The 16,726-nt window shown below is 41.7% G+C and overlaps 1 protein-coding gene across 4 annotated transcripts in view; it reads left to right on the top strand.

Moving 5' to 3' along the window:
- Window positions 1-16,726, top strand: part of LOC140719139 (receptor-type tyrosine-protein phosphatase H-like) — a 124,176-nt gene that overhangs the window by 13,881 nt on the left and 93,569 nt on the right. For all 4 annotated transcript variants that reach the window (XM_073033547.1, XM_073033544.1, XM_073033546.1 and 1 more), the window contains exon 2: window positions 12,210-12,237. In XM_073033547.1, coding sequence (XP_072889648.1) covers window positions 12,210-12,237 — 28 coding nt within the window. The remainder of the gene's footprint in view (window positions 1-12,209; window positions 12,238-16,726) is intronic.

Here is a 16,726-nt window from a genome sequence, read left to right as displayed (position 1 = left end):
GGGATTGAGAGGGATAATATGTAGCCGATCAGCTGGTCTCTGTAAAGAAGACCAAGTCAATGGGACAGGTAGCTGATATTACTTTAGAATAGGCCAGATCTGATGAAGGCAAGTTGAGTACTGAGTTCAGTGCTGACCTGTGAGGGCTCCGCGAGGAACAGTGTGGCAGGTTGAAGATGAAAGGTTAGCATTGGAGAGGGAAGGAGAATTCAAGTGACAGGTAGCTCAGAAAGAGCTGTGTTTCTGCCTCCTGGGTTCCCTCCTCCATTTTCTCCCGTCGTCCTCTTTCTTCTCCAGCCCTTGACCCTTCTCCCCCCACCTGGTTTCCCCTCCCTCCATCTTCTTGGCCTGTCTCCTACCACCCCCCCCCCCCCCCCGTCTTGAAGAAGGGTCTCGACCCGAAACATCGACTGTTTACTGTTTTCCATCGATGTTGCCTGGCCCGCTGAGTTCCCCCAGTGTCTTGTGTGTGTTGCTCTGGATTCCCAGCATCTGCAGATTTTCTTGTGTTTGTCACCATTGTTGTTGTCTGACCTGCTGAGTCTTTTCAAAGTCAAAGTCAATGTCAATTTATTATCAAAGGTAAGGTGTTCAGCGGAAGGAATTCTGCAGTGAGTGGGGGGAGGGGATTTACAGTGAGAATATGCCAAAATTACATTACTGTATTACAATAAAGGTTACCACTCTATGAAGTTACAAATAGTGGGCTGCTTTCAATGCTCAAAGTAAATTTATTATAAAAGTACATATATGTCGCCTTATACTACCTTGAGATTCATTTTCTTTCAGGTATATACAGGGAATATTTAAAAAGAACAACAGAATTTACAAAAAATTGTACATAAAGAAAAACTGACAAACCACCAATGTGTAAAAGCAGATATACTGTGCAAATAATTTTTTAAAAAAATCAGTAACACAGTTCTTAAATCCTGATGAAAGGTTTTGGCCCAAAATGTTGGCCGTTTAATCTTTTCCATTGATGCTGCCTGGCCTGCTGAGTTCCTCCAGCATTTTGTCAGTGTTTCACAGTTCTTACTTCATTTTCCCAGCATTTAAATTTTTTACATTCAATTGGCCCTCTTGTCTTAAGCCTATTTATAAAATCTGTCTATTCATCATAAATTATCCACACTTCCCTGTTTTTGCTCCTTTCCTTTCCTTGACATTACAGTCACTTTCTCACCCAAAATCCCAGCAATAGTGTATTACAGGGGGTGTGACAGAGTAAGGAGTTTAACAGAAGGCATGCTACAGCAGTGGATGAAAACATGTCCTAGCAAGGGGATTGTGACAGATTTGTGATTATAACAAAAATTACATTATTACAATAAAGGTTGTCACCGCACAAGGTTACAAATGTGGTCCGCTTTCAAAGTACAAAGTAATTTTTTCATCTTCTTTATCATTATGTGCCGTGTCGCACGGCGTGGGTGTTCAATCGCAATTGTTTTTACAGTTCTTGGCGAATTTTTCTACGGAACTGGTTTGCCATTCCCTGACGAAGGGTCTCGGCCTGAAACGTCGACTGTACTTCTTCCTAAAGATGCTGCCTGGCCTGCTGCGTTTTGTGTGTGTTGCTTAAATTTCCAACGTCTGCAGATTTCCTCGTGTGTGTGCCATTCCCTTCTCCTGGGCAGTGTCTTTGCAAAGACGGGTGACCCCAGCCATTATCACCACTCTTCAGAGATCGTGTGCCTGGCATCACTGGTCGCATAACCAGGACTTGTGGCCCTGGACAGCTGCTCACATGACCATCCACCAGCTGCTCCCCTAGCTTCACATGACCCTAGTCATTGTGAAATTTGTTAATGTTGCGGCAGCAGTACAATGCAATACATGATAAATATAGGGAAAAAAGAATTAGAGTAAATATATATAAAAATAGTTAAATTAAATATAGTGCAAAAGCAGATGTAAAAAAGTGAAGTAGTGCTCATGGGTTGAATGTCCATTTAGGAATCAGATAGCAGAGGGGAAGAAGCTGTTCCTGAATCACTGAACTGGTACCTTCAGGCTTCTGTACCTCCTACCTGCAGGGGACACATCCTGGGTGCTTTTCTGAGGCACCGCTCCTTGAATGTGCCTTGGATACCACGGAGGCTAGTGGAGCTGATTTTACAATTTCCTGTAGCTTCTTGCGATCTTGTGCAGTAACCCCCTCCCCGTATCAGAATAATAATTATCAGTTTAACTCAGTCTGATTACTTACATAGACACCATCAAGTGACAAACATCATTCACCAAAATCTTGCTTTAAAATACAAAATCATAAAAGAACTCCATACCTTACTGTAAGTACAAGACTGATCTAGTTTTAGAGTCAGAGTCCCAGAAATTATATTATGACCAATCCTTTATTACAGACAGGCCAATCCATAATAACCGTCCGGATATCATAATCCAGGATAAACCAGCAAGAACAACTTTCTTAACAGATATTGCCATTCCAAACATACAGAAATCACTGAGTGAAAAACACCAGAAATATGCTGAGTTAAAAGAGGAAATTAAAAGACAATGGAACATGAACAGGGTATACATTGTCCCGATGGTAATATCTACAACTGGTATCTTCCCAAAGTCACTACACAATAGCATTAAACAATTAAGGCTGCAGAATAAAATCCATGTAAATCTCCAGAAAGCTACAATACTAACCATTACCAGAATAATCCCAAAGTTCCCAGCAATTCAGAAATGAACATGCTTAGCTATGTCCTTCCCTCAGGTTTTACTGGCTTGAGCAGAGATAAAATAACCAATAATAAAACCATTACTATGGGTATTTCAGCAGGGGAAATGTTTCTGCAAATTGATGTTGTATAAAGGAATATATTCCATTATGGTCATGTTGCAGCAAGAATAGTTACGGTAGTTGTTGCTTACAAACAGTGAAGAGGAAAACAGCAATTCAGTGTTATATTAAGGGGCTAGATATAATGGGTGGGGTTTTACCACATGGATGTTGTGGATCCATGAGTAAACAAAGACAGACCATTACAGGAAAGGCATTGCAGCAAAATGCCTTTTACAGAATGTTTTACAGCAGTGGGAATCTAATAAAAATCAGGTTTAATATCACCAGCATATATCGTGAGATTTGTTGACTTTGCGGCAACGGTACAATGCATGATAAGAGAGAGAAAAGGTAGTGAGGTAGAGTTTACGGGTTCAATGTCCATTCAGAAATCAGATGGCAGAGGGGAAGAAGCTGTTCCTGAATCTCTAAGTGTGTGCCCTCAGGCTCTTGGACCTCCTTCCTGATGGTAGCAATGAGAACAGGGCACGACCTTAATGATGGATGCCACCTTTCTGTGGCGTCGCTCCTTGAAGATGTCCTGGATAGTATGGAAGATAGTGCCCATGCCAGAGCTAAGTTTACAACTCTCTGCAGCTTATTTCGATCCTGTGCAGTAGCTCCCCCAACCCCATACCAGACAGTGATACAGCCAGTTAGAATGCTCTCCATGGTACAGCTGTAGAAATTTGTGTGTCTTTGGTGACATACCAAATCTCCTCAAATTCCTAACAAAACAAAGCCCCAGTCTTGCCTTCTTTGTAGTTGCATCTATACATTGGGTCTAGGTTAGGTCCTCAGAGATATTGATACCCAGGAATTGGAAATATTAGAGCAGAAGGACTGGCGCTGTGCCCCTGAAGTTATAACCAGGCTTGCTTCAGGAATGGAATGCTAAAACAGAATGCATGTCATACAAGCAGAATGTTACAGCGGCGGAGGGCCTGCTACATCAGAAATGGCAAGGCTTGAAACAGGTAGATGCAACAAGTGACCTAAAGTTTATTTATTTATTGAGATACAGCACAGAGTAGTCCCTTCCAGCCCTTTGAGCTGCAGCGCCTACCAACCCCTGACTTAATCATGGGACAATTTGCAGTGACCAAAGTGTTAGGTCTTCGGATTGCAGGAGAAAGGCAGAGCCCCCAGACAAAACCCACACATTCCACGGGGTGGACATACAAGCTCCTTACAGATGGCTTCAGAAGCGAATTCTGAACTCCAGCACTCTGAGCTGTGATAACCGCTACACCATCATGATTATTGCTCTGAAGGCTGCGGCTTAACCAGGCAAGGGATGAGGTTAGGTTTGTCGTCATTGTAATAGTGTCAGGGCCCACACTATTCTGTTTTCAGTCTCCATGCAATTTTTATTTTTCCCTGGGCCAGACTAATGGTCCTTCGAGTAAATTCTGGTCAACACATCACATAGACAAGGATGCATCATATTCCTCTAAAATAAATGTGAACCATTTGACCTACCCTCATCCTAAACACAAAAAAAATCCCTTTGTCCTATCCACCTCTCTCAGTATCTTCTCTGCAACCTCAGCATCTCCAACACCATCACACTGAGCACGGGGGCTCCCCAGGGCTGTGTGCTCAGTCCACTGCTGTTCACTCTGCTGATCCACGACTGTGCAGCAATACACAGCTTGAATCACATCAAGTTTGCCAATGACACGACCATGGTGGGTCTCATCAGCAAGAATGATGAGTCAGCATACAGAGAGGAGGTGCAGTGGCTAACGGACTGGCGCAGAGCCAACATCCTGTCTCTGAATGTGAACAAAACAAAAGAGATGGTTGTTAACTTCAGGAGGGCACAGAGCAACTACTCCCTGCTGAACATCGACGGCTCCTCGGTAGAGATCATTAAGAGCACCAAATTTCTTGGTGTTCACTTGGCAGAGAATCTCACCTGGTCCCTCAACACCAGCTCCATAGTCAAGAAAGCCCAGCAGCGTATCCAATTTCTGCGAAGGCTGAGGAAAGTCCATCTCCCACCCCCCATCCTCACCACATTCTACAGAGGATGTATCAAGAGCATCCTGAGCAGCTGCATCACTGCCTGGTTCGGGAAGTGCACCATCTCGGATAGTGAGGTTAGCTGAGAAGATCATCGGGGTCTCTCTTCCCACCATTACAGACATTTACACCACACGATGCACCCACAAAACAACCAGCATTTTGAAGGACCTTACGCACCCCTCATACAAACTCTTCTCCCTCTTGCCATTTGGCATTCGGGCTCTCACGACCAGACTGTGCAACAGTTTCTTCCCCCAAGCCATCAGACTCCTCAATACTCAGAGTCTAGACTGACATGTACTTCATTTATTATTATATTATAATTTGTCCTCTACTGTGCCTGTTGTCTTGTTTATTAATTATTGTGCTGCCCTGCACTGTTTTGTGCACTTTATGTAGCCCTGTGCTGGTCTGTAGTCTAGTGCAGTTTTGATGTTGATTTACATAGTCTAGTGTAGCCTTGTGCTGTCTCACATAGTCTAGTGTAGTTTTGTGTTGGTTCATGTAGCACCAGGTTCCTGGAGGAACGTTGTTTTGATTTTACTGGGCACTGTACCAGCAGTCTATGGTCAAAATGACAATAAACTTGACTTGAAATTACCTTCCTCTCAGTTCTGAGGAAGGCTCTGACATGAAGTATGTCAGCAGCTCGAAACGTCAACTGCTTACTCCAGATGAGTCCCTCCAGCATCTGCAGAATCTCTTGTTTGCATGGAATAAGGCTTTTTCTCTTTCCACAGATGCTGCATACTGCCAGCTTCCTCTCAGATCTGCAGCGTTTCATTTGTTTTCATTCCAGTTCAGTCCACTTTTTCTTTTCTGTTTTCTTCCCATATTCCTTCATCTTTTTTTTAAGTTAGGGGAACTGTATTCAGCTCCTTCTTGAATAAATGTAATTGTCTATTGCATTTAGAAGATCCCTTGGCTTCACAGTCCTAAACAGCCTGGCCCATACCGGATTGTGGGCCCTGGCTCTGAACTTCCTTAACATTTCTGTTTTATGAGGAAGTGAGAGCTTGGTACGAATAGTTGCATTAATATTTAACTTGAAGGTTGCAGTGCAAGCATGACTGAGGGTGAACCGAGAAAAATGCAAATATTATCACAATGTCCCGGAATCGTGCTTTTCTTTTCTCAAGCACTTTTCAGAATGTTCTGGAAGCAGTAATGTCTCTGCATCTCTCTCTCTGAGGCCCTGGAAGAGAGTTAAGGATTCAAACATTTAGAGTACATGAAATAGAAGGAAAGCGCGCAGAGCTCATTTCCTGCTGTGGTTTTCTTCTGTAGATCCAGGCAGACTTACTGGAACTTTCCACTCAGTACAATAAAGTGCCTCTCAGCTTTAGGGACCTGGTTTCAACCCTGCTTTCTGGTGTGGAACCATCCACGTAGATTTTACATAAGTGTCATATCAAAGTTCTGCTGATACATTAATTGGCTGCTATAAATTACTTCTCATTTATTGATTTATTTGTTTGTTTTCCTTAGAGATTTATTTATTTACTGAGATACAGCACAGAATAGGTCCTTCTAGGCCTTAAAGCAACACCACCCAGCAACCCCCGATTAAACCCCAGAACAACCACGGGACAGTTTACAATGACCAACTAACCTACCATTCAGTATGTCCTTGGAATGTGGCAGGAAACCAGTACACTCAGAGGAAACAGGAAGACCATACACCGTAGTGGGCACGGTTCCTTCTTAGCTGCGCCGCGGTAATTGAAATGCTCCCGTGCACATAGCCTTTGTTGCCGCACAGATGGAATTTTCTTTTATATGATGTAAATAATAAAGTTCCATGCACCATGTAAACATTTTCAGCTCAGCGCAATGGCTGTACAAAAAAAATTAGAGAGTTGGTGGTAGAAATTGTACTCAGGTCGCTGGCACTGTGGTAGTGTTGTGTGAACTGTTAGGCTACTGTGCACTCTTAGTGTAAGTTAATGGCAATGAATAAAACAGCCAAAGGAGATTGGCTGAGTAGACATGAGAGAGAAGTTTACATGAGTGTAGAGAAATAGTGGGAGGGAGTTGGAAATTTTGAGCTTCCTCCTTTGGGATGTCATGGACCCAATGGGCCAAATGGCCTTTACTTTTTTTATATAAGAATCACTTCAGTAACACTGAGCCGTGTGTGATAACACTCCTTAAAGTTGTGTGGTGTTAAGGCAGCAGTGATTGTTATCAACCGGTCTTACAAATGGCACAAATGTAGCCTGGCAACTCCAGAAGCAGCAAGAGAATAAGAAACAGATCATGTTTCAGTGGTTAATGGAGGATAACCTGCCCGAGGGCACGAGGAGATCTCCTCTCCTGTTCCGCAACTAGACTGGAATAAAATGCTGCCATCCAGTGTTTTGATGGCTACCATTCCCAATGCAATGCTTTTGTTTACCCAGATTTATATATACCCAGAAGCACTTTATTGGCTGCCTCCTATACACCTGCTCGTTAATGCCAGAAACTCCATTTATAAAAGCATGTAGACATGGTCAAGAGGTTCAGCTGTTGTTCAGACCAAACATCAGAGTGGGGAAGAAATGCGATCTAAGTGGCTTTGACCATGAAATGATTGTTGGTGCCAGATGGGGTGGTTTGAGTATCACAGAAACTGATGATCTCCTGGGATTTTCACACACAGCTGTCTCTAGAGCAAGGTTTCCCAACCCGGGGTCCACACAGCCCTCGGTTAATGGCATAAAAAAGGTTGGGAACCCCTGCTCTAGAGTTTACAGAGACCAGTGCAATAAACAAAACGCATCCAGTGAGTGGCAGCTCTGTTGGTGAAAAGGCCTTGTTAATGAGAGAGGTTAGAGGAGAATGGTTTAAGCTGAGAGGAAGCCAACAGTGACTCAAGTAACCACGTGTCAAAACAGTGGTGTGCAGAAGTTCATCTCTGAATGTGCAACACGTCAAGCCTCAAAGTGGACGGGGTACAGCGGCAGAAGGCCACGGGCATACACTCAGTGGCCACTTTACTACGTTCAGGATGCACCCAGCAAAGTGGCCACCAAGTGTATTTGCTTGAATTAGCAAAGGGATGGGGTTTGAACTCTTGTCTCCAGGCCTCTGTACGCTTCCACCATCAACCACTGTGTGACCAAGCAGAAGGGAGTAGATAATCCGCCCCAGGGATAAACAAATGCCTGTGTGGTTCCACTATTACAGCTTGGTGGGCCAACTTTATGAATCTAAACTGAAAAATAACATCAACCCAACAGGAAGCAACATGTCAATAATAAATGTTAATTTCATTTCTTGTTGGGATACGAATCAGGAAATAACTGTTTTAATTTACATCAGCAAAATTCCTCAGTGTTATTATTTCAGAGGAACTGTCCTGCAATTATAAAGAAAGCACATCAGCACCTCTACTTCCTTAGAAGTTTGCCAAAATTTGGCATGACATTTAAAACTTTGATAAACTTCTTTAGATGTGTGGTGGAGGGTATATTGATTGGCTATATCACAGCCTGGTATGGAAACACTGTTGTCCTTGAACAGAAAATCAAAATAGAGTAGTGGATACAGCCCAGCTCACCATGGGCAATGCCCTCCCCACTTTTGAGCGTATTTACAGACCGCTGCATTCATCTTCAAGGACTCCCACCACCCAGGCCATGCTCTCTTCTTGCTGCTGCCATCAGGTACAAGATACAGGAGCCTCAGAACTCACACCAGCAGGTTCAGGAAAAGTGATTATCCCTCAGCCATCAGGCTCTTGAACCAATGGGGATAACTTCACTCAACTTCATTTGCCCCGTCACTGAACTGTTCCCATAACCAATGGACTCACTTTCAAGGACTCTCCATCTCATGTTCTCATCATTGCTTCTATTTATTATTATTATTTCCTTTTTTGTTTTGTATTTACAAAGTTAGTTGCCTTTTGCACATCAACAGTTTGTCAGTACTGTTGGATGAGGTACATTGATGCTATTATGGTTCTTAGATTTACTGAGCATGCCCAGAAGAAAACAAATTTCAGGGTTGTAGATGGGGACATAGCTGTACCTTGATAATAAATTTACTTTGAACTTTTAAAAATATTCCAGAATCATAAAATTATAGACTTGTATTAAATCTGCAAGGGAATTGCAAAAGGCTAAACTTCCTTCTCAATGCCAATGATAATTAGATTTGTCCTTAAGGTACAAAGGTCGTAAGATTTAGGATTCAATAAACTCCCACCGTCCCCATCTTCCCTTATCTTTGGCTGTATTATTATTGAGGTACAGTGTGGCCCTTCCAGCCCTTTGAGCCAGGCCTTCCAGCAACCCCTGGTTTAACCCTAGCCTAATCACAGGGTAATTTACAATGACCAATTAACCTACCAACTGGTACGTCTTTGAAATGCGGGAGGAAACCAGAAGGCCCGGAGAAAACCCACATGCGCCATGAGGAGGTGCACAGACTCCTTATAGCTGATGTCGGAATTGGGGGCGGCACGCTAGCACAGTGGTTAGCACAGCACTTGACAGTACCAGTGACCCGGGTTCAATTCCTGCCGCCGCCTGTAAGGAGTTTGTACGTTCTCCACGTGACTGTGTGGGTTTTCTTTGAGTGCTCTGGTTTCTGTCCACCGTCCAAAGACGTAGTGGTTAATAGGTTAATTGGTAATTGTAAAGTTGTCCCCTGATTAGGCTAGGGTTAAATCGGGGGTTGCTGGGCAACGCAACTCAAAGGGCTGGAAGGGCTTACTCCACACTGTGTCTCAATAAAAATAATTGAACTCTGAACTCAGATGCCACGAGCTGTAATGACATCGCACTAAGCGCTATGCTACCGTGACATCATAGTCTAATTGAGTCCACAAACTGGCCCTTCAGCCCACAATCTCCATTCCTATCATTCCAACCACCTGCATGTATCATAGATTGGTTGGATAATATCTATGCTGTCAATACAACACTGATTCTACTTACCCCTGCAAGTGGCCTAAGTGCTACAACTGCCCATTCACCTCCTCCCTCACCTCCATTCAGGGCCCCAAACAGTCCTTCCAGGTGAGGCAACATTTCACCTGTAAATTTCTTCTTTATCAATCTTTTTATCAATTAAAAAAGTACATATATATAAACAAGAGGAGAATTATCTCAAATATCGATATTGATAACAGTTCATATAAAAGGTAAAATAAACATGATCAAGATCATACATAGTATTTCTTCACTATTCTTGGTTGGTGCGGCTGTAACGAAACCCAATTTCCCTCGGGATCAATAAAGTATGTCTGTCTGTTAATCTAATAGTATATAATAAAAATAAGATAATAGATTCTCCTCTTAACATTCCATGAAAAGAAGAAAAAAGATAAAGAAACTTTAAAAATTTTATATACATAAAAACCCACTAAACAAAAAAAAAGAAGAGAGAAAAAAGGAACTGGGCAGCTCATACTGAGAGTAAAAGCAAGAAAAAAAGAGAAACTTTGATCAAATCCAAAGTTTCGAGAAAGTAACTGGAAGAGCAATAAATCAAACCATATGAAAATATTGAATATAAGGTCGCCAGGTTTCTTCAAATTTAAAGGATGTATCAAATGTTCAACTTCTTATTTTCTCTAAACTTAGACAGGACATAATGGAGGTAAGACCTACAAATTTACTAAGGTCATCTACTGTGTCCAGTGCTCCCGATGTGGCCTCTTCGACATTGGTGGGACCCATTGTAAATTGACCTGCTTGACCCATCGTCAGTTGACGGCTCTCATCTGTACTCAATGGAATTTAGAAGAATGAGAGGGGATCTCATAGAAACCTATCAAAATGTTGAAAGGCCTTGATAGACTACATGGAGAGGATGTTTCCTATGGTGGGGGAGTCCAAGACCATAGGACACAGCCTCAGAACAGAGGAATGTCCATTTAGAACAGAGATAAATTTATTTATTCAAGGAGTGGCGAATCCATGGAATTGTTTGCCGCATGTGGCTGTGGAGGCCAAGTCATTGGGTATATCTAAGGCAGAGGCTGATAGGTTTTTGATTAAGACAGGAAGGGATATGGGGAAAAGGCAGAAGGTTGGAGCTGAGAGGAAAATGGATCAGTAATAATGAAATGGCAGAGACGAATTGATGAGCCAAAAGGCCTAATTCTGCTCCTATATCACTGGACAATGATTTTTTTTTGATAGTTTTGTTTCCTCGGAAATTTTTTTCTTTATGATAAACCACTTGAAGCTGAACACAAATAACTTCAGACTACTTGTAATATGTAGGAATAAGGAGAAACAAAAAATAACTGTTGCCAAAAATAATGCATTTAATTGCATAACGTTGCTGAAGCTTTGTAATAGTTCAACAAAGCTAAAGATGTTTTGTTGATGATTTTCATTTCTACGTAGTGTCTGAGGCTTCTTGCTTAAGTGTCCAATAACAATCAGCCAGCGTTGATGGATTCCAGTTGCCCTGATATTGTTTCTCCATGACCGCAATGTCCTGGTGAAACCTTTCACCGTGCTCGTCACTGACAGCGCCAGGATTTGCAGGGAAGAAGTCTAACTGGGAATTTAGACAATGAATCTTTAGGGACATGTTGCACTTCATGGTTTCAGCTTACCTTGTAGGCAACATTTTAATTAACTTGATTTATGAATAGAAATAACTAACACAGGAGACTTTTTTAAAAAAAAGATGCGATAGTGAAATTCCATGGCAATTTTCATGATGAACAGGCCAAAATCCATAAGATACACCCAAAAGTATTAAGAAAGCAAAATCTTTGTTGTCTTATAACTGTTATCACTCAGTAACATAATAAATGGTTGTAGTGGTGGGTTTGTCAGAATCAGAATCAGGTTTATTATCACTGACAAACATCATGAAACTTATTGTTTTGTGACAACAGTACTATGCAATACATAAAATAATATGCCACAATAAAAAAAGAGAAGTTTCATAAAACTGATGGCAAAGGGGGAAAAGCTGTTCCTAAAACTCCTGAGTGTCACCAAGCTCCTGCACCTCCTCTCTGATGGTGTAATGAGAAGAGGGCATGTCCTCGATGGTGATGGTCCTTAATGAAAGATGTTACCTTTTTGAGGAACCACCTTTTGAAGATGGTGCGGAGGCTTGTGCCCATGATGGGCTTGGCCGAGTCTACAACCTGCAGCCTCCTGTAATCGTGTGCTGTGGCCCCTCCACACCAGGCGGTGATGCAGCCGGTCAGAATGCCCATCACCGTGAATTTGTGGGAATTTGTTAGTCTTTGGTGACATTACAAATCTTCTCAGACTCCTGATGAAGTATAGTAAATGGTGTTCCGTCTTTGTGATGGCAATTTATACAAAGGAATGCAGGAAGTAAAGTCATCATTGATATGAGATTAGTTATCATTATAGTTACTTAATAATGTTCTCTCTTTCTTCATCAACAGGAAGGTGTTTGCAGTCAAAATTGCTCAGGTAAGCTCCATAGTTCTACTTAGTTTCGATGATCATTTCTAGTTGAGCATGCTGCCAAATTAAAAACTACCATTGTGAAGTTTGAAGTTCAAAGTCCATTTATTATCAAAGTATGTATAAATTATACAACCTTGAGATTCATCTCCACACAGGCAGCCACAGAACAAGAAACCTGAAAGTACCCATTAAAAAAAAGACCAACATAACACCCAAAGTGCACAGAGGGAGAGAGAAAAAAACACAAATTGTGCAAACAATAAAAGTAAACAGCATTCAGAACTAAAGCGGGTCCAAAGACGTGGAGCCCAGAGCAGCCGGAGTGGGCCCACAAATGGAGCTCACAGACCAGAGGTCCAAAGCAGGATCACAGCCGTACCTCAGTGCCACGGAGCGCGGAGTAAATGTCGCGGAGCAGCAAGCAGAACAGTCCTGACACCTGGCCTTTTCAATCCAGTAGGAAAGGAAAACTAAATCAGCATTTCAGGTGACCTTTCCTCAGAACTGTCCAACATTTTTTTAATTAGTAGAGAAGGAGGAGTGTAGAGAGGACAGGAGCGACATCTGCACTTTACTGATGGCATAATTGGCTAGCTGTAAATTTAAGTTAGGTTAATGACAAAATTCAATTTCATGTTTAATTATCATTCAACCATACATGAATATAGCCAAACGAAACAGCGTTCTTCCAGGGCCAAGGTGCAAAACACATTACCAACAGCACACTGCACATAGTACATAACACAGAGAGCACATAGGGTTACAATTCCAGAAGTCCCTGTGTGGCATGATGAGATTGACAGTAAGTTGTCCAGGTCCAACTTGTTCTTCCACTGAGTGAACACTGGAGTGCAGCACCAAGCAAACAGTGGAGAGCAGCACCGAGCAAATACTGGAGAGCAGCAGCGAGCGAACATTTGTGCACAGCACCGACCGAACACTGGAGTGCAACACCAAGTGTACACTGGAGCACAGCACTGAGCGAGCACCAGAGAACAGTTCTGCCTTGGCACTCCTCCCCTGAGCTTCTCCAAAGAATCAAACAGAATTGATAGTCATGTGAGAGAGGATAATTTAATGGAGTACAGGGAAATAAGGAGAGGGGGAAATCCAACTGGTGTAATTACACTCTTCACCCGGAAGATAACAAGCAATTTGATGGTTCATAAGTCCCTTTCTATATCATTGTAAGACTAAATAACACATGGTGGTTGTTGTAATGTATCATTATCTAGTTCTTTTCTGAGCCAGTGGTGACCTTTTCTGCTTGGAGATAATCTTGAATTATTGCATGATTGTTGGCAGATGCCCACATGTTTACAGTCAAGAGTGTAGTTGGTAGACATGTGTTGTCTCAGCATATTCATAGGCAATAAAGAAAAACAGTCAAAAGAATAAAGATCAGCTTCTTCCTTGTTAATATCTAACAGAGTTGGTGAAGTAAACATGGAGGAAGCTGGAAATAGTCAGCAGGAAGGACAGCAGCTGTGCAGACAAAAGTAATGTCAGCATTTCAGATCAATGACCTATCGTCAGGTCTGGCCAATTTTGATGCAAACTGAAAGGGCTGGTTATCTGGATTTGTTGATTTGTCAAGGTACAATCCTTGGGATTTAACAGTGAATTCAACACTTTAGCTCATGTGGTGAAACTGTGGAACTCATTGCCACAGGCAGCTGTGGAGGCCAGGTCATTGGGTATATTTAAGGCAGAGATTGATAGATTCTTTCTTTTTCTTTTTCAATATTTTTATTAATTTTCACATAGAAGAATACAGAGTACATGAGGATATATATTATGAATCAAAAAGATAGAATAGTACCAAATACATTATATTTAAATCACACTTGCAATTGTAGTACCCTATATTCATAATCAACCACATACATTAATTAAATTGTAATTTGAATTGTAATAATTATATTGTAAAAAGGAATCTAAACCCACTACCAAAGTCGAAGCTGTATGGTAAAGAAAGAAAGACGAGAAAAAATCCTTCACATAGTGATTTATTTTATTAGCCAACATCTGTACTTTAACACCACATCAAAGGTTTTGAAAGTAGTTCAAGAATGGTCCCCACAATGTTTGAAAGTCTTGATTAGAATCAGAAATTGAACAACGGATCTTCTCTAAATTTAAGCATGACATAACATCACATAACCATTGAGCGTGAGCAGGCGGAGCAACATCTTTCCATTTAAGCAACACCACCTTCCTAGCTTATAAGAGCCAATATATGCAAATCAGATATCTCCAAAGTTATGCCTTTTCCTCCAACAATACCAAACAAGGCAGTCAAAGGGTTAGGCTTAAAATTTACTTTAAAAAGTACAGAAAAAGTTTGGAATACTTCCTTCCAGTATTTTTCAAGGCTCAGACATGTCCAAAACATATGGACTAGTGAAGCCTCTCCATTGTGATAGACTAATTCTTGATTAGTCAGGGCATGAAGAGATACAAGGAGAAGGGAGGAGCTTGGGGCTGAAAATGAAAATGGATCAGCCATGATGAAATGGTGGAGCAGATTCGATGGACCAAATGGCCTAACTTTAAAAAAAAGAACTGACCACCATGACATCTTAAAATGAAGGAAGCTTGGATGCTGAAACACTGAAAGATGCCAAAGATAGAGAGGAACAGAGTGAATGTGGGATGGAGAATTAAAGCGAGGGGCAACTGGAAGTTCAGATGCCCCAACACAAACTGAATGGAAATGTTCTACAAAGCAGAATCAAGTCTCTACTTGGTAATTCCAAACTAAATTAGGTCATATCATGAGCATGTTGAAGGAGAAAAGGGAAGAAGTAAAAGATTAGATGTTGTACCTACTGCGATTGTGAAAAGAACCATGACATGAGATGCAATGTGGTGTTAGAGATAAGGACCAGAGTATTGAGAGGGAGTAAGTGCTTTGGAATTTCAAAGGGGGGGGGGGGGTAAGATAACAAATTTTACAATCAATTTGAAGAGAAAGAATGAGTCCAAGGTTGGTATTTTAAGATTAAGGCAGTTTTGATGGAACTCAATCAGCTGTATAATTAACGGCACTGAAAAACCTACAAACTGAAGTGTATGCACCCCAGTCCATCACTTCCCCTCCAGTGAGGACGTAAGACAGTAAGATGTAGGAACAGAATTAGGCCATTCAGGCCATCAAGTCTGCTCCACCATTTTGTCATGGCTGATCTATTTCCCTCTCAACCCCATTTTCCTGCCTTCTTCCTGTAACCTTTCATGCCCTGATGAATTGAGATCCTATCAACCTTCACCTTAGATACACGCAATGACATGGCCTCAGCTGCGGCCTGTGGCAATGAATTCTAAAGATTCTCCACCCTCTGGCTAAAGAAAATTCTTCGCATCTGCGTTCTAAATGGACATCCCTCAATTTTGAGGCTGCAACCTCAGATCCGAGACTCCCCCAGCATAGGAAACATCCTCTCCACATCCACTGCATCGAGGCCTTTCAACATTTGATAGGTTTCAATGAGATCTCTCTCCCCCCCCCCCCCCCACCCCCATTCTTCTAAACTCCAGCAAGTACATGCTCAAAGCCATCAGTTGCTCCTTATATGATAAGCCTTTCATTCCTGGAATCTTTCTCCTGAACCTCATCTGAACCCTCCAGAACATCAGCACATCTTTTCTTAAATAAGGGACCAAAAACCACCCATAATACCCCGTGAGGCCTCACCAGTGCTTTATAAAGCACTTTCATCCTTGCTTTTATCTTCCTCATTACTAACACAACCTACAAGTCTTGAACCAGAGGAGATAACTTCACTCAGCTTTGCTGGCAACTGAACAGGATTCACTTTTAAGAATTCTTCATTTCATGTCCTCCATATTTATTGCTTATTTATTGATCTATCACTATTATTATTTCTTTTTTTCTCTCTTTCTTTTAGTATTTGCAGTTTGCTGGGTTAATAAATTTTATTTTTGAAGTACATATGTGTCACCATATACAACCCTGAGATTCATTTTCTTGTGGGCAATCTCAGCAAATCTGTGGAATAGTAACTATAACAGGATCAATGAAAGATCAACCAGAGTGCAGAAGACAACAAACTGTGCAAACGTAAATATCAATAAATAGCAATAAGCATCGAGAACATGAGATAATGAGATAAAGAATCCTTAAAGTGAGAGCATCGATTGTGGGAACATCTCATAGGTTGAGCAAGTAAATGTAGTTAACCACTTTGTTCAAGAGCCTGATGGTTGAGGGGTAGTAACTGTTCTTGAACCTGGTGGTGCAAGTCCTGAGGCTTTTGTACCTTCTGTTTGATGGCAGCAGCAAGAGGAGAACATGACCTGGGTGGTGGGGATCTCTGATGATGGATGCTGATTTCCTATGACAGTGTTTCATGTAGATGTGCTCAATGGTTGGGAGTGCTTTACCCATGATGTACTGGGCCAGGTCCATTATCTTCTGTAGGATTTTCCTTTCAAGGCCATTGGTATGTCCATACCAGGCTGTGATGCA

Source organism: Hemitrygon akajei, chromosome 31 (genome assembly GCF_048418815.1).
Source record: "Hemitrygon akajei chromosome 31, sHemAka1.3, whole genome shotgun sequence".
NCBI lineage: Eukaryota > Metazoa > Chordata > Chondrichthyes > Myliobatiformes > Dasyatidae > Hemitrygon > Hemitrygon akajei.
Note: the sequence above shows the minus strand (reverse complement) of the source record. Positions and strands in the feature narration are given on the sequence as shown.